Source organism: Diospyros lotus, chromosome 12 (assembly GCF_014633365.1).
Source record: "Diospyros lotus cultivar Yz01 chromosome 12, ASM1463336v1, whole genome shotgun sequence".
NCBI lineage: Eukaryota > Viridiplantae > Streptophyta > Magnoliopsida > Ericales > Ebenaceae > Diospyros > Diospyros lotus.
Genome location: NC_068349.1, coordinates 11,194,205 through 11,220,534, shown reverse-complemented (window position 1 = coordinate 11,220,534; position 26,330 = coordinate 11,194,205). Strand labels below are relative to the sequence as shown.

General features: G+C 37.5%; 3 protein-coding genes across 3 annotated transcripts; all 3 read right to left on the bottom strand.

Annotated features, from left to right (window-relative positions):
- Nucleotides 1-5,303: 5,303 nt before the first annotated feature.
- LOC127786827 (O-fucosyltransferase 30) lies at nt 5,304-17,030 on the bottom strand. The gene is made up of 3 exons (XM_052314514.1): nt 16,402-17,030; nt 14,467-15,931; nt 5,304-5,607 (listed from the first exon to the last, which is right to left on the bottom strand). Exons 1-2 carry the CDS (start codon nt 16,842-16,844, stop codon nt 14,878-14,880), a joined length of 1,497 nt encoding a protein of 498 aa, XP_052170474.1. The 5' UTR covers nt 16,845-17,030; the 3' UTR covers nt 5,304-5,607; nt 14,467-14,877.
- On the bottom strand, nt 9,031-9,769 carry LOC127787492 (uncharacterized). Its single transcript, XM_052315553.1, has 2 exons — nt 9,629-9,769; nt 9,031-9,549 (listed from the first exon to the last, which is right to left on the bottom strand). Exons 1-2 carry the CDS (start codon nt 9,767-9,769, stop codon nt 9,031-9,033), a joined length of 660 nt encoding a protein of 219 aa, XP_052171513.1.
- Nucleotides 17,031-17,778: 748 nt separating the features above from the next.
- LOC127786828 (transcription factor MYBS3-like) lies at nt 17,779-22,054 on the bottom strand. The gene is made up of 3 exons (XM_052314515.1): nt 21,652-22,054; nt 18,883-19,091; nt 17,779-18,482 (listed from the first exon to the last, which is right to left on the bottom strand). The coding sequence occupies exons 1-3, from the start codon at nt 21,926-21,928 to the stop codon at nt 17,973-17,975; spliced, it is 996 nt and encodes a 331-aa protein (XP_052170475.1). The 5' UTR covers nt 21,929-22,054; the 3' UTR covers nt 17,779-17,972.
- Nucleotides 22,055-26,330: the final 4,276 nt, after the last annotated feature.

Sequence of the window (26,330 nt, the reverse complement as noted above, 5' to 3'; positions counted from 1 at the left end):
ATAATCATCATTTATTAGCAGCTCAATTAGAAGTCAGACCATAAGCCCATTTACCATCTCTTTGGAGGAGAAATAGACCTTAGTCCATTTGCTCAAGAGATAGAGAAACCTTAGCCCATTTGTCTTGTAAAATCTCACTTATTCTGATGGCCCATTTGCTTTGTGCAAGCCTATTCTCTGTGTGGCCTATGTTGTAACCCATTTGTTGGTGCCTTAGCTGCCTCATATATGAGCCTTGTTAGTCCTTTTTTGAGACTCAAGTCTCTTTCTCTTTCTCTTTCTCTCTTGTCGGCGTCGATGTCTCCTCTTTATTCACTGACTTTCCTTTTCGCTTTGTGCAACATCTCCTTGTTGATTTGCTTCCTTGTTGGTTTGTGCAGTGATTTCCTTGCCATTCTTGGACTGCGCCTTACCGATTTTTTTCTCTATATATTCGGTATGGCTGATTTTTTGATAAAGGCTTTTGCGATTTACTGTATCTTTGTCTCTCTCTCTCTCTCTATCTTCGTGATTTTTTTTCCTTTGGTAGAGCTTTCTGTTGGCAAGAGGTTTTTTGTTTTTGGTCAAGAGAGATGGGCGTTTTGGGCGGTTCAATGCTGGGTTTCATTTGGGGCTTGGTGGCCTTATTCATAGTGTTGCCTAAGTGGTGGTTCTATAGCCCAGATCTATGCCTTGATCCATCGTCTTCGTGATTGATATTCGTTGATCGAAACAGGGAGTTTACTTCGTGTTCTTCCTATTGCTATTATCAGTTTATTCTTTTGATTTTGATTATTGTGCACTAATCTTGTTTTGTAGGTGTTTCCATCCCAATAGTGCTTATTGTTACCTATCATAGGACGTCCGTCCCCGAAACGAAGAAAGACGAACATGAACAAGTGGTTGTCCTCTCCCGGCCGAGTACTTCCGCAACTACTACCGTGGTTGTTGGCAGTGGAGAGCCCCCATTCCGAACGGATGCTGATCAAACCTTCATTGAAATTAAAATTTGTGGCCCATCTTTCTGTTGATCCTTTCAGGTTTTAGCTGTAATTCTTCCTTGTGCTTTATCTCTACAGTCTACGGTAGTTTAGATAAAGGGAATTCCAAAGATTCCACTTATGCATGCTGAAGAATTAAATGATTTGTTAAGGGGTTAGCTAGTCAGCTAAAAATTTAGAATTAACATATAATGTGTATTAACAATTAAACTCCTCCGCGTCTCTAATATTTGCAAACATATTAATTTATTACAACAATATATAATACATCATTAATTGCAACGTACGTACGTGATCTTTAAATTGTTAGTAGTGCTTAATTGTTCCTCTTTGTGTGTGCAACCTATCAAGCTTTGTCTGTAGCTCATTTAACTCTGTCATCTCTTCTTCAGCTACCTTTATTGGGGGGCACTCTCACTTTCAATAATTTTCAGTTCTTCTTGCCTTTTTTCTTTAGGAATCTCAACGCCTGTAGTAAGAAGCAAGTTTGTTGATCGCAAATTGAGGGTGAGCGGTGATAGTAAAAAAAAAAAAGAAAGAAAAAGGTTGAATTTTTATGAGTAGAAGGCCACCAATTCAATTTTTAGAAATAGCCTTGCAAAATATGATAAGGCTGAATATATTTTATAACAAAGATTATTTCTTAATTATTTTAAAATATAGAATTTCATAAATTAATTTTTCTTTTTTCGGAAAAACTCGAAATGATACTCCTAAAATTTAGAGTAATTACAAAAAATACAGAGAAAATATTCTTGCTTCAAACAGTCGGTGATGGCATCATTGTCAAGAACAACAACAACAATAACTTGAAGAGGTAAGTTTCTCTCTCTCTCTCTCTCTCTCTCTCTCTCTATCTTTCTCATTTTTCTTCTTCTTCTTGAGTTTCATCAGAACCCTTTTTCTTTTTATTTTTTTTCTTGTTCTTAAGTTCTGATGAAACCCTTCTTTTTTCTTTGTTCATCACATGTCGACGATAAACTTAGCATGTACTGGACTTATCTAGATTTATCATAATCTATTATGAGAAATCCGGATGGGTTCATTGCACCCCAAACAAAACCCACTTGTTGGCAATAAATTCAGCGAGTTTAGTGGTTGGTTAATTTTTTAAATTTTAATTTATTTTTTATTTTTATTTAGAGAATAAAGAGTAAACTGATCATTTTACCCCTTTATTTAATAACATGGGTGGTTATTGTTATTTCTTAAACGTCAAAAAATTTCTTGTAATTTTATCGCAAGAGTATTATATAACATCTCGCATCGAGCGATAGGAAAGACCGGAACAACTTACCTTGATGGGGTTACGCAAACTTCCCAGGGGGTCACCCATTCTTGAGCTACCCTAGTTCAAGCACGCTTAATCCCGGAGTTCTTTGTCTACATTCAACCTAAAAGGTATCCACCTAGTGTTATTTCTTTTTTTACACTATCTTCGATATATACTAACTTCTCTAGATTCTCAGGTATTACATATTATTTGTAATTTAACTCCTTTTTTAATTAAATATAAAGTTGGAGATGTAAATGAACATTTTGGAATCTAGAGTTTTAAGTTAACAAATTGAAAGCCAAGTATATGAAATGTATATTTTATAAAATATAAGTGTAAGCAATGTTATAATAAAATTTGAAAATTAAGTCATTTCACGAAAAGATTTGATCAAATATGTGGATCCCAAATTACGAGGAGTTTAGAGATGACCTTATATAATTTAGGCATAATAATTGAAATGAAAAAGTGCATTAGCAGTTTTATTTGTGATATCAAGATTAATTAAAATTAAAAGAAATTTTTTATAAAATTAGCACTTTTGTATAACGTAAAATGTTAAATAAAAAAATGCTAGTATGTATCGACTATGAGTATAACATATATAAAGATGTTACGATATATTTATGGCCATACAACAATAACAACAACAACATATTCAGCTGTTATCCCACTTGTGGAGTTGGCTACATGAATTTTAAACTTTTATGTGGGTTACATCCTAACAGATAGTTTGTCTAGAATTCATATTTGGATCCGACTAGGTTTTACGCTGGTTGTCGGCTACCTAACGCAACCCTTCTCCTTTATCCGGGCTTGGGACTGACAGTGGATAATATTTCCTGGCGGAGTAATGATGAAATGAAGTTTGAACACTATTTTCACATGGAGAAGTTTCATGAGATGATGGTGGGTGGTGAATGAAGATAATTGATATAGTTGTGTTCCATCACTTAATTGATATAGTGAAATATGATTAAGTAAAATGTGTGAAATATGATTAAGTAAAAAAAATTTAATAAATACTCTTATAAAGAGAGTGAACAAAATAAAACAAGTATTTAGATAGAGGAATATTAAGAAAAATTTAATATGATACACCTGCTATATATCTATAATATAAATCATACAATTCTTACAGAAGTGATGCACTTAAAGATAGTACACATGACACATGTACATTTTAACTAGACCATCCTCAATCTCTAATCACCTAATTAGGTCACCGGTTTAGCCTTGGTTCGCTTAACCAGACCACATTTGCCCTTGATACTTTACTTGGACTTGCCAAACCTATAAATAAGTCAATCTTGTATAGGACTGAATTACTTAATTCAACTAGCACTCTATCTCTTAGAATTAAGCCACAAGCTTATATATAATCTAGAATTACTTCTTGCAATCTATCAATTAAACCTAATCTCTATAAACTTGGGGTAAAATTCTCTTCTTACATCTTACGAAAGACAATCTGCAAAAGTTAAACCTAATAATCCCACCAAATCTATGTAGGATAACCATTCCTAGTCACTCCCTAACAAGAAGGCATAAACATAATTCTAAACAAAGGATTGCCTATCATCAATAAAAGAGGATTGCCCATTCTAGATAATCATTCTCACTTTTGATTTTAAACTTTCTCAATTTTTTTTTGTTATTCTATTATTGTTTCACACTTAACTCCAATGTTCTTTTGTTATTCTATTATTGTTTCGCCCATAACTTCATTGCTGGAGTGACTTTCTCAATCAACTTCAAGATAATCTCACTGCTCTTTTTTTTTAACGTAAAATGAATTCAAGCATATGAAGGCTCTCTTACCAACTAGTGTGTTTCCTTTATAAATATATTAGTAGTCAATACATTACATCAAGAAGAAGAAAAATACTATAGATGAAAATATTTGATCAATTAAAATTTATGTAACCAATCAGACGAAACAAATTTTATACTAGACATATTATTTCCACAAACAGTATGAGAATATTTTTAGATTTAAATATGAATGCTCTTCTTTCTTATTTCTTCTTTTATAAGTTTTCATTAACTCTCAATCACTATTATCATTTTTATAATCCAAATAAACGAACTGTTTATAAGAGATTATTATCATAAATATTTTTATAATATTTTTGTATAATCTCTTTATAATAATATAATTTTTATATTTTTAATATTTAAAAATACAACTGAGACTTGCACAAAGAGATGAGTTTGGTCGTAGTTTTGGCCATTTTGTATTAGTTGTTTTCTACTTTTATTTTGACTTTTGCTTTAAAAAAAGAAAGAAGTGAAATGATTTAGGAAGTTTAAAAATTAAAAGAATACAACAAAAATTCCAAAAAATAATTTTAACAGAAAATAGATAGATAGTTACATCGAATGCCACACGGTCAACATAGTGGCACTGGGCACAGTGGTAGCTGGGATGGGATGGTTCCAAGTTCCTTCTTTCCTCATAGTAGCCATCACTGTAACTTCTGTCTGCATCGCGTCGTCATCATCCTCATTTAGGCGGTGCCGGCAAAGGGGGAAAACTTGCAGTTGATGCAGATGAAGAACGTTCAGGCGGCAAAAGCATTGCAATAATGCCTCCCGCTAGATTTCTCAGAGAAGGCCGGGGGCCCGTATGGGGAGAGAGCGGGATTGGTGGAGAAAGAAACATGTGGCAAACCATAAAGGTACTACCTTACCTTCGATAGGTAGCATCAGCATGCCCTTGGAACAGGGGGCTGCTGTCCTTAGAACAGGGGAGATTATTCATTTCGAGTAACGAATTATACCTGTATCTATCACCTTAGACAGCAAAAGAATGACTCTGAGCAGGATAGGCCTGATCCAAACAAGGTAATATGTTTTTCTTCTAAACCAGGTATGATTTGAGTTTAAGTGTCAGCTCTAAAATTTATACAAAAATATGGCTTGCTAATACGGCGTTAACACAGCAGCTGAGGTGTTTGGTAACACTCAAGCTGTCTCAATGCAACCTCACCATTTCGGTTGCCTTTTAACATCGTGCATTTTGTTATCAAATTTCAATTTTAACCTTTGTGAAAAAACTAAAAATATAATATACTACTTACTCATCATTCTTTATTTCTTTTAGTCATTTTACAATTTTAACTCATCTCAAGTATTTACCAAGCACTTATACATAATCAAACTCACCTCACCGAAAGGCCAAACCAGCCTACAAGGAATGAACATGTCAACAATCCAGAGCTCCAATTCTTTCCCTTTTCAACAACCACATTGACGCTGCAGCCACCCCTGGCTCCTCCCGTGTTGGGAAAATTGACCAATTTCTAGCAGATCTCGTGCTGACAATACATTATGCTCTATAGCAGGGACCTACCCAAGCCAGAATCAGGAAATTTCTCAGCCATGCATTTCAAGAGCAGAAAGACTAAACATTGGTTAACCATTGAAACAAGCATAGATACTAAATATTTATTTTGGTACTTTCAGGCATATGTTTCATGCAACAGTATATAAGTAGATAGTGATAGGACCTCACATTTAAAGACAGACCTTAAGATCCATAAGTGTTGGTCAAAGACAGATTTGAAAGAAATTTCTTTGAACATTTGTCGATCAAGTATTGATTAGAAGCAGTAGGAGTCTAAATAGGTTCTTTGTATAAAGAGGAGCAGTGGTGAATGACACGGTTTGTCGTATGATGCCTCATATGGTGGCATTTTAATACTCGAGTGATAACTGTTGTTGTAAGCAAACTCTAACAAAGGTAAATGCTCATCCCAACCACCACCAAAATCAAGCACACATGACCTTAACATGTCTTCTAGAGTCTGGATCGTCCTCTCCGTCTGTCCATCAGTTTGTGGATGAAATGCAGTACGGAATTTTAATTTAGTTCCTAGGGCGTCTTGCAAAGCTCCCCAAAAGTGTGAAGTGAAACGAGAGTCACGATCTGATACTATGCTGGCTGGAACTCCATGCAAACGCACAATTTCTTCAATGTATAGTCGTGCCAAACGGCTCAAAGGAAACACCTTTTTAACAGGTAGAAAGTGGGCTGATTTTGTTAATCTATCAACAATCACTCAAATGGCATCATTTCCCCTCGTCGTTCTAGGCAGGCTTACTACAAAGTCTACAAAGATTTGGTCCCATTTCCATTCTGGGATTGGCAACGATTGCAATAGATCGGCGGATTTTTGATGTTTCGCTTTGACCTGCTAGCAATCAAGACATTGCAAAACGTACTTGGATATGTCTCTTTTCATACCTTCCCACTAGAATTAACGGCAAAGATCCTGGTACATTTTTGTCATGCCTGGATGGATGGTGTATCGTGCTCTATGAGCCTTTGATAGAATCTCTTGCTTAATTTCTTCATTTGCTAGAACACAAATTCTTCCCTAAAATAGTATTAAGCCATCCTCCTTTTGACTATAACCCATAGGCGCAAATTTCTCGATCAACCTGTGTCTACCTCTCATCACTAGACTGTTGAATTTGAATTTGATCCAATATATCTTAGATTGTATCCTCATAAATGCACAAGATATCATTGGTTCCTCCTCTAAAGAAGAAATAGATAATCTACCCATTTGCTCCAATAATTTCCATTCTTGGACCATCATTGTCGCCATTGCCACTCCCCGCCGACTCAATGCATCAACTACCACATTAGCTTTCCTAGGGTGATAAAAGGATTTCACAGTCATAATCTTTGAACAATTCTACCTACCGTCGTTGTCTCAAGTTTAAGTCTTTTTGGGAGAGAAGATATTTTAAACTTTTATGATCTATATAAATTTCTATTTTCTCACCATATAAATAATGCCTCCAGATTTTTAGAGCAAGGACTACAATCGCTAACTCCAAGTCGTGAGTGGGATAATTCAACTCATGTTTCTTTAGTTGTCTTGAAGCATATGCATTTACTCGACCGTCCTGCATCAATACACACCCTAATCCAGCATGTGACGAATCACTATAAATAAGAAACTTCTTCCCACTTCTCAGAACGGCCAACACTGGCGTTGTGGTCAACTTTCTTTTTAGTACCTCAAAACTATTCTCGTAAGCTTCAGTCCAAACAAACTTTACCCCTTTTCTAGTTAATTTCATCATCGGTGAAGATAATTCAATGAATCCCTCAATGAATTTTCTATAATAACTAGTTAGGCCCAAGAAGCTTTGAATACCAGTCACCGTAGTAGGTCTCGGCCACTCCACTACCGCCTTAATTTTCTCGGGGTCCACAGATATACCCTTACCCGAGATCACATGTCCAAGGAAACCTACTCGTCTCTGCCAAAAGTCACATTTACTCAACTTGGCATATAACCTCTCTTCTCGAAGTTTCTGCAAAACTACTCTAAGATGAATCTCATGCTCTTCTAGTCCTAGGGAGTAAATCAGAATATCGTCTATAAACACGATAACAAAGCAATCCAAATACTCCCTAAATGTTTGATTCATCAAATCCATGAACAATACCAAGGCATTAGTTAATCCGAACGGCATTACCACAAACTCGAAATGCCCATATTTGGTATGAAATACAGTCTTCTGAATATCCTTCTCTCAGACTCTTACTTGATGGTAGCCAGATCTCAAATCTATTTGGGAGAAAACTGAGGCCCCATGAAGCTGGTCTAATAAATCATCTACACGCGAAAGAGGGTACTTATTATTTTGGGTTACTTGATTTAACTGTCAATAATCAATACATAATCACATTGACCCATCATTCTTTCTTACAAAAAGTACTAGGGCTCCCTATGGCAAAACACTAGGTTTAATAAAACCCTTGTCGATCAATTCTTCTATTTGAATCTTCAATTCTTTTAGCTCGTTTGGAGCCATTCTATATGGAGCTTTAGAAATAGGCTCAGTCTCGGGCATCAATTCGATTGCAAACTCAACTTCCCTCAAGGGCAGCAATCCTAGTAACTCGTTAGGAAACACATTCAAGAAATCTCACACTATTGGAATTTCTGGCAACTCTAACTATTTTCCCTTATCCATAGAAATGAGGGCAAGGTATGCTTCACAACCATGGCGTATTAACTTCTCTGCTTTCATTATAGAGATCATCGGGGTAGAACTCAGTGGTTTAATACCTCGATATACAATAACAGGCTGTTGGGATAGTTCAAATTGAATTACCTTTTGGCGACAGTCAACCTTAGCGTAATGTCGGGACAACCAGTTCATTCCTAGAATCAAATCATAATCTTTTATATCTAAAACTATTAGGTTGCCCGGTAATTCCTTATCATGCACCATAATTTGGCAATTTTCATATACTTCTCTACCTATTAAAGCTACATCCCCCAGGGTAGAAACAATCAGATAATACGGTAAAGAAATCCCAGGGACTGGCACATAACCTACCGCTCGGGGTGCAATAAAGGAATGGGTAGATCCTATGTCGAAAAGCACACATACATCAACACCATAGAGAGATAGGATTCCTTGGATCGTGTCATTTCTTTTCTCCGCATCCGCTGCTATCAGTGCAAAAACTCTCCCCTGCACATGGGGTTTATCGGTGATAGCCAATCGCTGAGGGTAAGCCAAAGCTGGTTGAGTAGCTGGTCCCTAAACTCTACGTATCCCAAGCCTTTGATCGGGCCTCTATCCCTAACTCACTGGTCTTGGTACTCCCTGCTAAAGTGGCGCAGCGCATGAGTTGGCTCGATGCCCCTTCCGTCCACACCGATAACAAATCAAGTCTTTAACTGGAGTCGTTGGGATGATACCCACATTCTGGGGACAATCCCTCCGAAGGTGGCCTGCCTATTCACAAAGAAAACAACCTCCTCCTCCTTTGGCAAAAATACACAGGTCTTTGTGCTTCTTGCCACAGATCTTACATGTTGGAACTTCTAGAACATTCCTTCTTGGCCCCGCTTCCCATCTTCTTTTCTTATCATTGTTGCACCCTTGTGAAGATCCCGTTCCTTTTAATGTTGCCTGATCCATCCCCATCTCAATCCTATCTCTTTCGATGGCATAAGCTCTTTGTACAACGGCAAAGTAGTTCGTAATCCAGGCTCCGGCTAAGGCATATCGAATTTCAGCACGTAGGCCCAGTTGAAACTTCGCCGCCTTGTTTGCTTTTGAAGACACTAACTCTGGCACAAACCTGGCCAATGAGATAAATTCAACCTTGTACTGGGCCACTAACTTGTTGCCTTGAGTTAACTCAATGAACTCATACACCTTTTGTGCCCGCATCCACTCAGGAAATACGTATTGTTGAAAGCCCCTTGAAGTTCTGCTAGGTAGGCTCTTTATTTGCAAATCTCTGCTTAGCTATTTCCCACCATGTTTCAGCATCCCCAACCAACACAAAGGTTGCTAATTGCACCTTCTATGCATCAGTACATCCCACCGCTCTGAGGCGTTTCTCCATAATCTTCATCCATCTTTCTACTGCTACTGCGTCAATTCCCCCGCTAAACTCTGGGGGTCGTAGAGCCATGAAGTTCTTAAGTAGTTGACTCCCGCTATTACCTTCCACCCCATGGGCCATTTCTGGTGGTGCCGGGTTGGTTGTCTGGCCATCATTATTCCTTGTCGGCTCTAGACTACCCGTCTCTTACTGTGCTTGTCCTTGGCTTGCGTGGTTTGCAGCAAGGACATCCATTGTTCTCATTATACCTGCAAGAGTGCCTCTGACTTCATTCATTTCCTATCGCCAGTCTCCACCCAATCCCTCTGGAGTTTCTGGTGCAACAAGGGGTGTAGGCGTAGGTGCAAGAGATGGAACATCCTGTCCTCGCCTCCTAATCAGGGGCTTGCCTCTTCCCCTGCGTGTGCTTATTTCCTGTACAACCAAATCACTTTTAAAATACTGCTCTTCTTATTCCAGTCAATACTATTATAGACAACTCTAACTCTATCCAACCTTCCTATGTGTACAGAGTCTCTTCATCCCTAAACCGCACTCTAATACCAAACTGTCACAGCCCACCACCCAGAGCACTCGCTAGCATAAGTGATCCGTGAGAGAGAGTCGCTACAGGCATGGAACAAAAGCATCACAGACCATAAACATCCACCATAATAACTGCGTAATACCACTACAAGATTAATTTACACAATCTTATTTATATTAATATTCACTTTAGGTTTAACTATCCTTATAATACAAGTTACAAGAGTCATGCAAAATAAGACAAACCAACTCTCATCACTCCATGCCATGTTACAAACAACTATCTAGAATCTACAGGTAGGGAAGGACTTTGTACACCATTAGACTTTATTTTCCCTCACTTGCCGCTAGGCTCACCACCCACCTTATCCTTGCCTTTACCGGGATTGACACAAAATAGAATAACAATGTGAGCTGCAAAGCTCAGCAAGTATATTGTATAAAGAGAAGCAGTGTCATAAGACAATGATATAGATAAAAGTGATAGGAAATAATAATACAATTGATTCATGATAAACAATAAGGGTGCATTTGATAGAGTTGAAAAATTCCATGGAATTCCAATTCCTTGATTTCAAGGAAAATATTCACTTTTTGAACTAAAATGGAATTCGAATTCCATGGAATTGGAAAGCTATTTGATAGAATTTCCTGAAATTTAGATGAAAAATGAATTCCACCCTCATTTTTCATGTATATCAAACGCACCCTAAGATTTCCTATCCATTCCTTAACATCATAACTATTATTATGTTAAGTCACATATTATTATCAACTAAATATAATTTGTTATGTCCCACGCCAAAGCTTACATGAATATGATACAACTCACACACAATATAAAATTCAGGACTGTAGTCTATCCATGCAAGTAATATCATAATATATATGTCTCATGAGTCGAAACTCCCCTGGTCAGGCAACGTCTGCTGGCTTGGTTGGAAATCCATTCTCTTTCTTGCGATACTATCGCCGTGCAAAATAATAGGTGCGCCATTAATATAGCATGTTTGTATACATGCCACATCACCAAACATCACGCAATTTCACTCCATTATTCTTTTCATTGTATGATTATGATCATAAGTGTGAAATGCTATGCCATATATAATCAATTTCTATTCCATTTCTTTTGTAATATAATTTTTCATTTATTACTCATTATGATAACCAACTCATTATATCATATCCCTAGTCACTAAATTTAGTTAAATCTTACCCATTTGTTGCATAATTAATGTTTAATTAAGTTGTCATGGCGGTTGGAAAAGAATCCAATGAAGAAACTCATATTCTAGAAAATTGCCAAATAATTTGATTAACAGGTGGGCTAGAAAAAGTTCTAGAGGACTCAATTTTAAACCAAAATATATGATATTATATATTAAATTGAAGCTCTCGAAATCTAGGTTCCAACAAAAAAAAAAAACGGAAGTCAATTTCGATATTTCTACAAGAAGTTATGGCCAAAAGATTACATACTACACAGTGCTGAAAATCAACATGACGAACACGGACAGAAATTTCGAAAATCCACAATTTAAACACTACAAACACAATTAAGCTAAGGAATTTAGTATCAATCATCAAGAAATAGAGATAGAGCTATACCCCTTTGAGATTACAATCTAAATCACAAAACTTTGAAGAATTTATCCATTTTTCACAAAAGAACCCAAAACATAAACCCGCATCAAAATTACCAATTTTGATAGAAACTCTTTGAAATTGAAAGACCCAAAGCCTTTGGATCTCATCCAATAATATATATTTCACATCCAACAAGAGATTAAGAAGAAATCAAAGAAAATGAGAAGATTAGAAGTGAAATTTGCCTCTTGAGTTGGATATCAATGAAGAGAAAATCACTACGTTGAAGTTGCAACCCACCATCTCTTTAAGCTCTAAGATAAGCAAGAAGAAAAAAAGGACAAGCAACTTATAAAGAAGAAGAGGTGGCTACCAATTGAAAGAAAGAGAAAAAGAATATGGTAGAACGAAGAAGAAGATAGTGGAAGGGAGAAGAAGATATGAAGGAACATGGGCTGCCATCCAAGCCCCTTTTCTCCTTTTTTTTAAATCATTCAAAAGAACTAAGAAGCCCTCCAACAAAGCCACTATTTACCACCATGCCCCCCTGCTTTATTAAACATTCAAATAACACATAATAAAATCTTTCTTTTTCATTTCTTCTTCTATTAATTTTTATCTACCATTTTTATTCTTATTTTCTTCATTTCCTAATTACACATCACTTATCTATTTTATCTTTACTCGAACACATAAATACTACCAACCTCTAAATGCCAAAATAAAACACTTAGAGAAATAATATTGAAAAAAAATTTCGGACCTACAAACGGGTCATTACAGTTTTCAGATAATGGTAGTATATATTGAGGATAAGTACGAAAAAAAAGAACACCAGCTGGATATCTTTTGGGCTGAATGTTGACAAAAAACTTTCAAATTAAGCGTGCTTGAGCTAGGAAGCTCAAGGATAAGTGACCCCCTGAGAAGTTCTCGTAGGCCCATCAGGGTAAATTGTTCTAGTTCTTCCTATCGCTCGATACGCGATGTTACAGGTGGTATCAGAGCCGACCCTTGGGGAAGGCAATCCGATAAGGGTGGGGAGTGGCGTCAGGGCTCGAGGGTCTGTATAATGAGCGGCTTCTAGGATGGCAACCCTCAAATGGGAGAAGATCTGGGACCAGTTGTAAAGTCGCATGATAAGGACGTCATGTGCTTAAGGGGAGAGAATGTAATACCCCAAGAGCCCAAAGAAATGTAATATATATCGAGTATAAATAAGTAAAGAAACAACACTAATTTGATACTTTTTGGGCTGAATGTAGGCAAAGAACTCCCAGGTTAAGCGTGCTTGAACTGGGGAAGCTCAAGGATGGGTGATCCCCTAGGAAGTTCGCTTAGGCCAATTAGGGTAAGTTATTCCGGTCCTTCTTATCACTCAATGCGGGATGTTACAGGTGGTATCAAAGTCAACTATTGGCAAAGGCGATCCAATGAGGGCGGGGAGTGGCACCAGGGCTTGAGGGCCTGTACAAGGAGTGGCTTCTAGCAGGCTTCTAAGATGGCAACCCCTAAATGGGAGAAGATCTGAGATCAGTTATAAGGTCGAATGACAAGGATATCATGTGCTCAATAGGGGGAGAATGTAATATCCCAAGAGCCCAGAGAAGGGTAGTATATATCGAGGATAAGGAAAAAAACAACACTAGTTGGATATCTTTTGGGCTGAATGTAGGTAAAGAACTCCTGGGTTAAGCGTACTTGAGCTAAGGAAGCTCAAGGATGGGTGACCCTTGGGAAGTTCGTGTAGGCTTATCAATGTAAGTTGTTCCGGTCATTCCTATCGTTCGATGCAGAATGTTACAGGTGATATTAGAGTCGACCCTTAGTGAAGGCAGTCCGATGAGAGTGGGGAGTGGCGCCGAGGCTCGAGGGCCCTATACAAGGAGCGATTTCTGACAGGCTTCTAGGATGGAAGCCCCTAAAGGGAAGAAGATCTGGAACCAGTTGTAAGGTCGCATGATGAGGACGTCATGTGCTTAAGGGGGGAGAATGTAATACCCCAAGAGCCCCCCTTAAGGGTAGTATATATCGAGGATATTGTTAGGAACATCCCCCAACCCCCAAAACACACACACACACACACAGAGAGAGAGAGAGAGAGAGAGCAAAATAACAATATTATAATCTTGTAAGTAGTTAAGCAAAACCAAGAGGAAAAAAAAAACAAAAGAAACAACAGTGATTGTATCAGCAACTAGTTGTTAGTAGCAAAGTAATCCTAGAAGCATGACAATTCCCTTTTAACTATAATTACAACGATCAGAAGCCTTAATCCCACTACCATTTAAAGCTATGAAATTCTAAGAATATGAACCAGAGAAAGAAGCAAGCAAGTCAACAGTGATCACATTTGGCACCAAGTTCATACAAAGGAGCAAGATACCAAGACACAAGACAATGCCATTGCAAAGCTAAATAAATCCAGAAACACATTTGGAATTTCAAGAAAAAATTGATAGCTAAGGTGTGGTGCTCTAAATCCTCTTCATACTATGTGTTACTTCCCAAGAAAAAGAAACTCAACAGGTAATAAGAGAATTATGCTTAATTGAACAAATATTGAGATCAGCATAATATATTAAAAACTAACATCTTTTCACTGAAGCCTTGCATCATAGGGCTTCAGATTTATTCAGACCATTTCAAATAGTGAGAAAAACACCCATTAAAAAATAAAAACTATCGACAAAAAACATTACCTTTGAAATGAATGAATAACACTTCTTGCTTGTAGATTCATCCAGACATAATCATCACATAAAATTGCAACAGCAACCAAATAAATCATCCTCAGAGAATTAGTGACTCAATTGCACCAAAATTTCTATTGTCTGATAGCTGGGTTGTTAGGAACCATGAGTTAAGAGCAGTTGATAAACATCTAGTCGCTCTATGCGTCAAAAGGCTTCACTTTCACCATGGAAGGATGAAAGATCAAAACTATCCTCATGCCATGGAAACAACCAATTTAGGTATACTTGCAACCAGTTAAATTCAATCTCTAAAATGATGACATGAAGTCTGTCTTCAAACCTTAATCCTTTGTACTAAAGAAGATGGTTATAGTTCAGCGGGGCTCCTGTCCAAGTATGCACCATGTTTTCTCATAATCAATCCAAGCATGCACCATGTTTTCTCATAAGCTCTATACTCTCTGCAATTGTTGAACCGGCAGTCCCCACAAAACCAAGTGAAGCACAACTGCAAACAGCTTCCTCAATATACAGAAGTATATCAGGAAACAATGGAGGCTGGCAAAGCTTCTTCATACCAACAGGACTCTGCGGATGAGACCAAAATTTCATCCCGTGCCCAGAGGCTGCAAGTTTCTTTGCAGTTCTTGCCACTAGCTCATCTTTTTCCCTGAGAATATGCAGCTTAAAGGTATCTGAATCTTTTGCCAAGTCTTCCAAGTAACTACCAGCCCAATTGTCTTCTGGGAGATCAGTCATTACAAAAATATGAATGGGGAGAGAACCATCATGTTTTAGAAATTCAATCTTTTGTTGTAACCCCAGAAAAGTAGCCTTCTGGTGGTTCTTGAACTGCCCATCCAACAATCTAAGCTGAGCACAGAGAAAAGCAGACCCAATTGTATCTGAAGCGAACTCCTTCCCTGCACTAATGATCTCTGGAACAAAGGGGAGAAATCTGACCATTTCAATTAAAGACTGTAATCTTTCATCTCCTGGAGCTTCATGGATGTCAAAGTACAGCTCAGAACCTTTGTACGGAGAAGTGAAAAGGCTTCCAAATGCCAAAACAGTGGCCAATTCAGCTCTGGAACCAGGTCCAAGGGATTTATATACATCTTGACGTCTTCTGACATATGATATTTTCTTTTTCTTCTTAAGTTGCTCATCTGGTTGAAATGAGTCTAAAGCCCCATCTTCACCATCTTTCCCATAAGTCCAAACTGTCGTTCTGCAATCTTCATCTAGAGCAAATAAACAATTAGCTTCATTACCACTGTACCCAGATAACACAGACCCACATTGACTAAGGATATCAAACAAAGATGACAATTTGTTTGAGTCTTTGAAGCAAACCAAGTCTATATTCATCCCGCACCAGTAAGACACAAAAACCCTGAAATCTATAAATCGAACACCGTGAGAAGATACAACTTTCGAAGGATCAATTATGTCAACCATGGATAGATATCTGCAACCATTAAGTAAAGTAAAAGGAAAATGAGTTAGTCGTATGTGTAAATTTCCTAACCAAACGAGAGAGAGAGAGAGAGAGAGAGAGAGAGAGAGTTAATTTTTGGATAGATCTATTCATTTCTTCTAATCTTCATATATAACAAAAAAGTTTAAATCCCTTTATTGTCTTTGTATCTCCCTTTTACTAGTTTTCTTTCAATAAATTCAAAATCTAAACAGACCACAAATCAGGCCTCCACTTAAACCAGAATCCAACCTTGGTGCTACAAGTATGACAACGAATAAGAAGAAAAACGAACACCAATTTTGTTTATTATTATGTAGAAATCCAGAAATGTTTCCTTAGCTGTGTAAAAAAGAAGATTAAAAAAACAACCAGACCCAGAATCCAATCTTGAGAATTTGAACAGTTCAGCACAACTGAGTAAATGGGAGAGTACAAGTAAATGAAATCCAATTACTTGCCTGCGGTCCCGAATCAGTTCGATCGTGTGGTTCCAGACAGAAAATCGGAGCTCTCTGGGGCTCAAAACCCGGAATTTAGGGCAACTTCCTAGAGCAACAGCATGGTGATCCAGAACCGGAGGAACAATCAGGGTTCGATTCAGTATCCTGGCAATCAAAATGGCATTCTTGAACTCAGACAATTGGTTGCTGAACCCGCTATGGGGCGCGTACCAGAGGAACTTTTCGCCGGCTAGGGTTTTGCAGTGGCGTCGGGGTTCGGCTGGTGGGGAATTGGTAGAGAAGGGAAGGAGAGAATTGGAAATGAGCTTGTAGGAGAGGAAGAAGAGGAGAGAGAAGAGGAGGAAGAGGAGAGAGATCGGGAGGAGAGACGATGATCTTCCATTGCTGGAGTGTTTCTTCTTCCACCTGTTATTGGTTCTGTTGAAGCTCGGAGCCTCCATTCTTCCGGTTGCCTGGCTAGAAAGTGCAAGAAAAAGAAAGAGCCTGTGGGGGCTCCGTTTGGATCTCGCGGCGGAGAGAGAGAGAGAGAGAGTAAAGTAAAATGACTAAATGAGGATTAATTGTCGATTAGAAAAATTCCAAATTTTGTTTCTTCAATTATCTGAAAGAAAATCAAAATTGTTTTCATAAAAATATAATTGTAAAAAAATAAAACGATTTCACTTTTTCTTTTTTTATTGATACATTGTACAATTCTTAAGAATCATTGTAATAAATGCATGCAAATATTTGGTATAATGATAAATAGACATTGCAATTTAGAGGTCTAATTCAAATTTCAAAAGATAAAAAGAAATCGATGAAAAATCTTAATTAAATCAAAGGAATTATAAGGATCTTACCCCCCAAAGAATAAATTTATTCGATTGTTTCTTGCAATAAAAATTTCGATTGATTGCCCAGAAAAAAAAAAAAAAGAGAGAGAGAAAATTTTTAGGTAAAGAAATAAAACAAGTCTAAAGAGAGAAGAAGCAAACAGAAAAGACACGAGATTGGCAAACCATTTGAGTAAACAAATTCCTTCCTCCAATTAACAACTCCTCCTCATTGCATATTTGATTTTCTCTCTTTCTTTCTTTCTTTCATTACCAATACAATACGGTGATGCTGATGCATACTTGTACCCGTCGTCCATATATAATTTGTCGTCTCCTCCGATTGGGATTCAGCTTGCTCCAGTGCTGCCCTCTCTCAAAAACCATAATCTAATATAAAAGACATAATGAGGAGCAGCAGCAGCAGGCTGCGGATAAAACTGCCTAAATATATAGAAAGAACATTATCAAACCTAATCTAAGATGGTATCTTTAAAATCCATATAGGAAACCTTATCAAGACATCCCCATCCCCCCCCCCCCCCCCCCCCCCCCCCTGTCAAACCAAGCTGATACGGCTGTTACAACTGATTTGGGACATCCTCCTCTGCTATGGCTTACAAGTTAAGAACCCACACTTTATAAGTAAAACTTACTAAAATTATCCAAAAAAAAAGAGAACAACTATTACCTAAACTCAAAGCCAGACGGCACATTATTTTGTTATCAGCAGGAAATCAACAAAACTAAACCCTACACCGCATGGACTGGGCTCCTGCTCGAGTTAACACGCGAACTCATATTAGCTGGATTTGCAATAAATGCTGAGTGCCGAGTAGAGCCTTGGACCAGTTTGAGAGAAAGAGAGGAGAGATTTGCATCTCCAAGGGATTCTCCTAAGCTCAGCTTTGACATCCCAACCAGTTTGTCGACGTTAATTGGATTCTTTGAATGTACTGCTGTTGGCTTAAGCACCTCATGAGTCTCCGACTCAGCAGGTTCCATACTTTGCCCGGGCAGGCCAGGCCAGAATGGAACAGGAAATGGTAACAATTGATAAGCAGGAAATACAACTGGATAACAGTACTGCAAAGTATCCAACTTTTGAGGGGCAGATTCCACGTCAATGGAGTTGGCAGAATCCATGGATTCACTTTCTTTGTCCAAAACGGGAGGTGCAGGCAATGGGTTGTTAGTTTGTCTCTCAGCTTGTGGATGCTTCACATCATACAAATCATTACATGCCATCAGAGTATCACCTGACTGCAGAAATGCAAGAATAGGAGGGCATATCAAAACGTGCAAGGTACATTTCAAAGTTTAATGACTGTAAAGACGTAACCATCAATCTTAACATGGATTTCTGGAAACATGTGTCGCATATCATGGCTAACGCCATGCTCCTCAATTCATTTTGGCCATAGACATTTTCCTTAGAAATAAATGGAATTTGGTGCAAATTATACAATACAAATAGATGGATACTTCACCTTCTTCTGAGTTCTGATTTCTGATTACTGGTGAGAAAAATACAAGTTTCATGAGGAAAACTTAGAGGAGGGGGAGGGAGGAATTAAAGAAAGAGATGAGACTATCAAACAAAAAAAAAAGGGGGGAAGGAAAGGACAACAAAATGAGATGAAGAAAGAAGAAATATACTAACCTCATCCACTGCAATGTCAAAGAGACTGGATCGTCTTTTTCTCCTAGATGCATTACTTTGCCTAATGAAATATTTTTGGGCATGGCTGGCAACCTGTGTGGGAGTTCTTGACATTACATAATTGCGTGATATGCCACGCCAATCACCTTTGCCAAGCTTTTGCAAACCAAGTAGAAACATCCGATGTTCCTCTTCAGTCCATGGAACACCTGCAAAGCGAATTATGCTTAGTTCAACAGAGAAAACAGGGAATACAGTAGCACATAAATATAAGAGATTAGTCACAACAAATAATGTTGCATCCAGTCCACTAATAACAAAGAATGTGCTATTGATAACACATAAAAATGTGACACAGGAGACAACTGCTGGAGTCCAGTGATTTCATAATCACATTTCATTCCGCAAAAATACTTAAGGTACCTAATGAAATCATAAGAATGCCTTGCCAGGCTGCCACTAATATAAAATCCAGACCTGTCATAGGAAAAATTTCCTGAGGATTCGGCGATTGCCATTAACCCTATAATTTCACAGATCAGCTAATATTCTTAGCAATGCCTTTGTTGTTCCAGTGTTAAAATGGATCTCAGGAAAGGAAAGCCCCAAAAATGCCATACTCCTTTTTTGCTTGGAAATAAGACATCTCATGCTATGAAAATAAAACTAGATGTTTAGAATGAACCCACGATGAACTTTTTAGACACTATTCCAGTCACCAACTTAGATAGAATCCATTAATACCCAAGAACAATAGTCCTAGTTCTTTGAGGAATAGACACTATTGCAAATCGAAAATTAAGTTGCAAGACGCAGACGTGTTCCACATTTATTACAATTAAGCAGTCATTGTCATTGCTAAAAACATCTACATCCAGAATAATTTATATGATATAATAAAAATAACATAGTAATGGATGATAAGTGCAAAACTTTAAATGCATTTAACATCATCTTTCTGAGTAGACCGTATAATGCAACCATGAGTCACAACTACATGCACCAGTAGGGAGGACTATATTTGAGTTGATTTCAAATCAAAACTAAATCTTCATTTTTCAATTTGTAGGAAGAAAATTGAAGCAAATTTGCTATTAAATATCATCTTTGGTTTACTAGAACATCAACATATTGTCTTAGAACAAAGTAGGGATCCTATCAAATGGAAATAGAGAAGGAAGGAACTAGGATGATTGTTAGAATCACCTTCTTTTATAGGGATCATCTAGAAATCCACTTGTTTTGGATGTTTATTAAGACAAAAAGCTTAGGGCCCATTAGATCAGTTTTGTTTTCAATGATCAGCTTTTGTTTTCATTATTTGACAACAAAAAATAAAAGATGCATTTGGTTGCTCTGTTTCGGTTTCAAAAATTTTAAAAACAACAGAAAAAATGTGTTTTCACAATTTTCATTTTATTTTTATTTTCTTCTCTCTCCCACACACCCCCTCACCAAGTCATCGGAGGGGTTGCCAGGGACCCTACATCAGCTTCGCCACTCATAGGCCCTGACTAACTCCAAGAGAGTATTGAGTCATTGGCACAACTGCCAAAGCCTTTGGGAGTCACACCAACAGCCCTCATCAACAAGACAGCGGGGAAAAACAAATCAAACACAAAACTGAATACAAAACAAAATTGTTAACATGTTTCATTTTTTCAAATGACAAGGAAAACAGAATACAAAAAACTAAAAATAAAATTGAGAACTGAAAATTGAAAGTGGTCGAACTGACAGCCCCTAAGGTAGATGGTATGGCTATATATATTTAAGTTCATCCATATTTTCATTCTAGGAATTTATCCATCCATCTTCCATAAAGACCCAAATAAAACCAAATTTTCATGTTAAGTTCTGAATTGGAGACATTAAAAATGCTGAATCAAAGCTTTCCATGCCAATGATGGGGGTTCAATTCTTGCTATCCGCTCCAGATTCTCTTTTATATACTGTATATCAATTCATATGTTCATTCTTTCTATGTTTTATATCAACTAATCCACAGATTCTGCCTTCACGGTATGGGTTCTAACCAACTGAACGTAGCACACCTGGGAAACAATGGATAAAGCAGAATTTATTTTTTTTTTTCTTCCTCTGTATCAGGTATTTTGAAAGGACAAGAGGTACACCATCTCATGGTAGGTTGCCAAATTATTCAGCCAAGCTGACTTGTACGAGACTAAAAATATTGTCAACGAATTTACAGTCCATTCCCATTAACCGCTCATCATTGTCAAGCTTGGGCACATGTTTGGAACTTCGATTAGTGGATAAAAAAGTAAACTAAAGGATTAAGGAAAGGAACTTCACTTAGATTTATTCAATATTAGGTTGTGTTTGAAAATGAGAAGGAAGGAAATGAATAGATATTTATCCAAAATATCATTCTTTTGGTTAGTTATCCATAGATGTGATTACGAGGAAACAATTGATTTTACTTTCTTCCTATCTCCAAAACATACGAGAATGGATATCCAACCACCCGTTTGGGCTTATGATCTCTTTACTTGAGCCCTTCATTCATTGACTACTACAGTAAAATCTATGACTCCCAAAATTTAGAATTCCTTCACTTCTCCACAATTTCCTCAGCAACGAAACGAAGGTAAGAAGAACAATAAATAGTATACAAATCAAGCCATCAAATCAGACCTAATTCTCTGATCAATCAATTACGACTTTGCTTCTACAGGAAAGAACCGAACCAGCGATCAATAAGCGACAAATACGCACAAATAAGTTTCAGACACGAGAGAATCGAACCTTTCTTCCTTTCCCGGCTGGACGAGGACCCCGGAACGAAGTCCTCGGAGGCATACCCATCGCCGCCGTGATCCGGCATATCGCCGGCGGCGTCATGGTGGTCGCCGTAGCCGGCGCCGCCGTTTAGAGATCCGGCGTAGTGGGTCAGGTTGCCCATACTGGCACTCTTCTGGATCGACCCGTCCGTCAAGCGGACCCCGAAGAGCTTGACCCCCCGGTTCGGGCAGGTTCGAGAGTTGTGGCCATTGTGGCTGCAATGTGAACACCGGCGGGCCATGGTCGCGTCTCGCTTGTCCAAACCCGGAGAAGAGATCACATGATCCAAGGGTTAGGTTTTCGAGAGCTCTATTGAACAGTCTCCGTCTGTCTGTCTCTCTCTGTGTGGAGTCTCCGAGAGATGAAATATAGATAGATATATATATACATATAGAGAGAGAGAGAGAGAGAGAGAAGAGAGAGAGAGTATCCAAATGGATGGATTAGATTATACTGTGGGGCCCATCAAGTTCGTGACATCTGGTTGTTTGAGATCTTGAAAATCGTATTTTGAGACCCTCGTGATTGTTCCCTTACTTGCTGAGTACTTGTCGAGAAAAATCCTATCATTATATTATTATTATGTATATTTTAAATTATATAATAATAATATTAAAATATTAAAAATATTCCATCTAAGACCGTGAGATGAGCCGACATGAGACGCATGATTAATATATCTTTCAACTAAACTGGTGAGACTTGAGATGATGAGGCACAACGGATATTTTTGTCATTTATGATGTATTATGTAGTTTAAAATAGAGAAATTTTATTCGTAGCCCACAAAATCACTCTTCACAGTCTACACTCTCATGAAATTCTCCATTAATTTTAAAATACCTATTTTACTCTCATGGTCCACTTAATTGCCAGCCATCACCTCACGTCTCTTTTTCTCTCCCACACTCTATACACATATACACACATACATATATATATACACGTCATTGCTGGTCAACCCACACATACAGATATATATATATGTGCGCGCGCATGACTATGTGTGTGTATATATATATGTGTGTGTGGGTTGACCCAATAATGACGTGTATATATATGTGTATGTGTTTGTGTGTATATCGATATATGATGCGGGAGAGAAAGTGAGACGTGAGGCAACGATCGACTATTAATTTTGTGGGTTGCAAATCGAATTTTCCTTCAAAAGTATATATAATGATGTGCCCATAATATGATAGTTAATAATTAATTAATTAAACTTTTTTGTGATTTTTTTGGCTAAATACCATTTCCGTTCCATCTTTACTCTGCATTTAAACAACGGTATATTATTATTAGGACAGAGATTAAGGTGCACTCACGAAAAAACGTGGGAAGTGTTGTTTTAATATTTTCAAAATATTTTTTTGCAGAGAAACGCGTGAGGGTGCCCCTCATTTTTTTTCTTATATATATATACACGTTTTATTTGCATTTTCATTTTTTATATTTAAAAAAATATTATTTTTATTTTTATTTTATATCCCATCTATTTTATTAACTAATTTAAAAAAAATTAATAATCTATTTTATTATTTAAAAAACGTTGAGTCTTTTATTTTGCTGGAGACGAGAAAAGCGTAATAATCAAAGACTTGGTTTTTTTTTCTTTGTTTTTATAGTGAAGCCGCCGATTCGATTCTGACCCTTCCATGGGGAAATTACAATCTCGCGTTTCAATTAAAATTTTCGTACTTGTTGAAATACATGAGGAAGACTAAGTTATGGGATGATGGTGGAGGCGGAGAATTCAAATAAAGACAAAAAGGACATCTCTAACACACTAAATATAACTTAGAAAAATGATCGTCATATTTCAATCACAAAAATTTAAGTTGCACAAAAACGGATATAAGAAAAAAAATTGATATGAAATAAAAAGAAAAAAATTATATTTTTTAAAAAAATAGAAATGTAAGATAAAGTATAAATTAATAAAATATAGGATTTTTTTTTAAATATAATTTTTAATATAAAAATTTATAAAAAATAATGTAAACATAATAATTGATGGGGGGAAATACATCGGGTTCATAATTACTTCAATGCTTCGAAAATATAACCATTGACAACAATGCCATGTGTCCACTACAGAGGTACTCTACTGATGTCATCTTGCTTGGGTCTAGAGGGGACACGTGGTAGATACGTATCACCACGCGCAACTGGCCTGTTACTCGACAAGGATTCTTCGAGTTTCTCGGAATCGACCATTCTGCCGAGAATCATGGAGATAGGAGATACCCTGAACTCTTTGGGGGCGATTGCGATTATGGAACTGATATCAGTAAGATTCCATGAAAAGCAGGATATAGATCTCGAGGATTTCAAAAGAATCCTTATGTAATATCCTAAAATTTGAAAATAAATAATAATTATTTAAATCGGTGTTTGATGACATTATTGAATATTTGAGAATTTAAGAGTAAGTATTTATTTACGTGAGTTTAAGGAAAATAAGGAATTAAAGGTAATTAATTAAATTATTTCGAAATGGTTAATATTAATTATTAATTATTGTGGTTGTGGTGATTATTGAATATTTGTGGGTTAAAAAAAATATTAATTTATTTGGGTATTTGGAGAATTAAGAAAAAAGTTTAATTATGTAATTTTGAGGAAATAGGAAATTAAGGGTAATTAATTATTTTATTTGGGAGTATTTATGGAAATAAGAAAATAAATTAATTTAGTGAATTTTAAAAATTTTAGAGTGTAAGTGAAATAAGAAGGAAATGGAATTCGGGTGTATATGCAATTAAAGGAAATTGGGGGTGTTGAAATGTGAATAACGGAAGTGGCCAAGTTTCATTTTAAATTTAATGCTGTGAGTAAATGTATTGAAAAAGTAGTTGGAGCAGGTGGTTCACGCGCGAGGGGGCTGAGGCAAGTCGCGGGTTCGAGCGAGGGGAGGCGCACGCGGGAGAGGAAATGGGCTGATTTTAATTAGCCAATAAGGGACCGAAACGATGTTGTTTCGGCCCTGAGGCGATGGCCTCCCAGCGCAGCTCACAGGCTGCCACGTGGCAGCGTTCTAGCGACCAATTTTTGCCCGTTTTAAGGCCCATTTCGGGCTGATTTCACGCATAGAACAGAAAGGAAATGGAGAAGAAGAACAGCACGCAGAGGGTCAATTTTGGGAGAAAATTGAAGATTAAAATTTATTTAATCGCGGTTTAATTAGCCAGGTAAGTAAATAAATATGTAATAGACATTCTGTATGGTTAAAATTTTATTTTGGGCCTAATTTTGTTAATTTTGGGAGTTATTATATTTTACAGTTTGTATTAATTTGGTGGTGTTCAAGCGTGGAAACGCTGTAAACAGCTAAATAAAGGCAAGCTCCCTCTATCCTTACGATTTCTTTCCATTTTGTGAACCACTCGTCTTCCCTTAATTCGTTTCGATTTCGCGTATTAATTATACGAAATGAGGATTTTATTAGCATGATTTAATTTAAATTAAATATGAGACTCGTTGGGGTTTTATTTACGGTGTGCCTACGTGAGATTTTAGACGGTTAAATTATTTATATTACACGATTAGATTTAATTAATGTGAGCCATGGTTTTATTAATCGCTATTAAACGTTTTATTTCGCAGCGGGAGTGCAAGAAAAATAAGAAACGACCGTGTAAAGGCAAGCTCCCAACCCTCTTTTCATGATCTTTAATTCCCGTGAGAGACTCCGTAATTTCTCGTATTCTATCATCTCCCTTACTCTAATTCGACGCCTAGCATTATTTATTGATTTGTTTTGATTTAAATTAAATCGAGACTTCCAGAACTTTATTACTTGTGAGCCTATGAGGGTTTGTACCGCCCCCACTCCTTTTGGGAATGATGCTGAACCAGCTTGGGGACTAGGTTCCTAGACGTACGAGTTTATTTACGGTTTTCTCAGATTTATTCATGGTTCAGTCGAGCTATCGAGCAGTGGGGCAAGGGTCGGCTGTTTGGTGATGTTGGGGTAGACTATTGTACGACCCTGCAGTGGACCGTCGGGTGAACACTCATAGTCACTGGCCGTTGACTGGGGCCGGGCACTGCTGACTAACTCTGCCAGTATGTGATTTACTGCACGTTTAGATTCATTATATTGTTGTTCATGATTTGATATCCACATAGGTACGGGTTGCATGTTAGGATATTCATTTATTGAGTATGCTTGGACACAAACATGCTAGTTTGGTTAGGTTGCATCCAGCACGGGCATATGCATCGCATGTGGTTTACTATGTGGGCGGAGCATGCCTTCATGCTTGGATGTATGGGCGCCAGTGTATCACGTTGATGCTCACTACACCATTGCATTTCTATGTGCATTGCATGGCTACTGGTAGTTATTAGTTCTCGGACGGGAGTACTGTTCCGAGAGAGCCTATGGCTTGGGTGTCAAGAGTACCGACATAGACGGGTGACGGGAATACCGACCCGGGACAACGCGCGTAGGTTTGTTGGAGATACATGTTGCCTCTCAGGGCAACGGCAGGTTGGTATGGGACTTGGGTGCCGTGTGTCTTATGTGGGCCCCGAGGATCGATATGTACTTTTATTATGCTATACTATTGTGTTGTATCGTCTCATAGCTTGTGTGTATCTAGGGGTTTATTCTGGGGAGAGATTTCTGATTTTGTGTA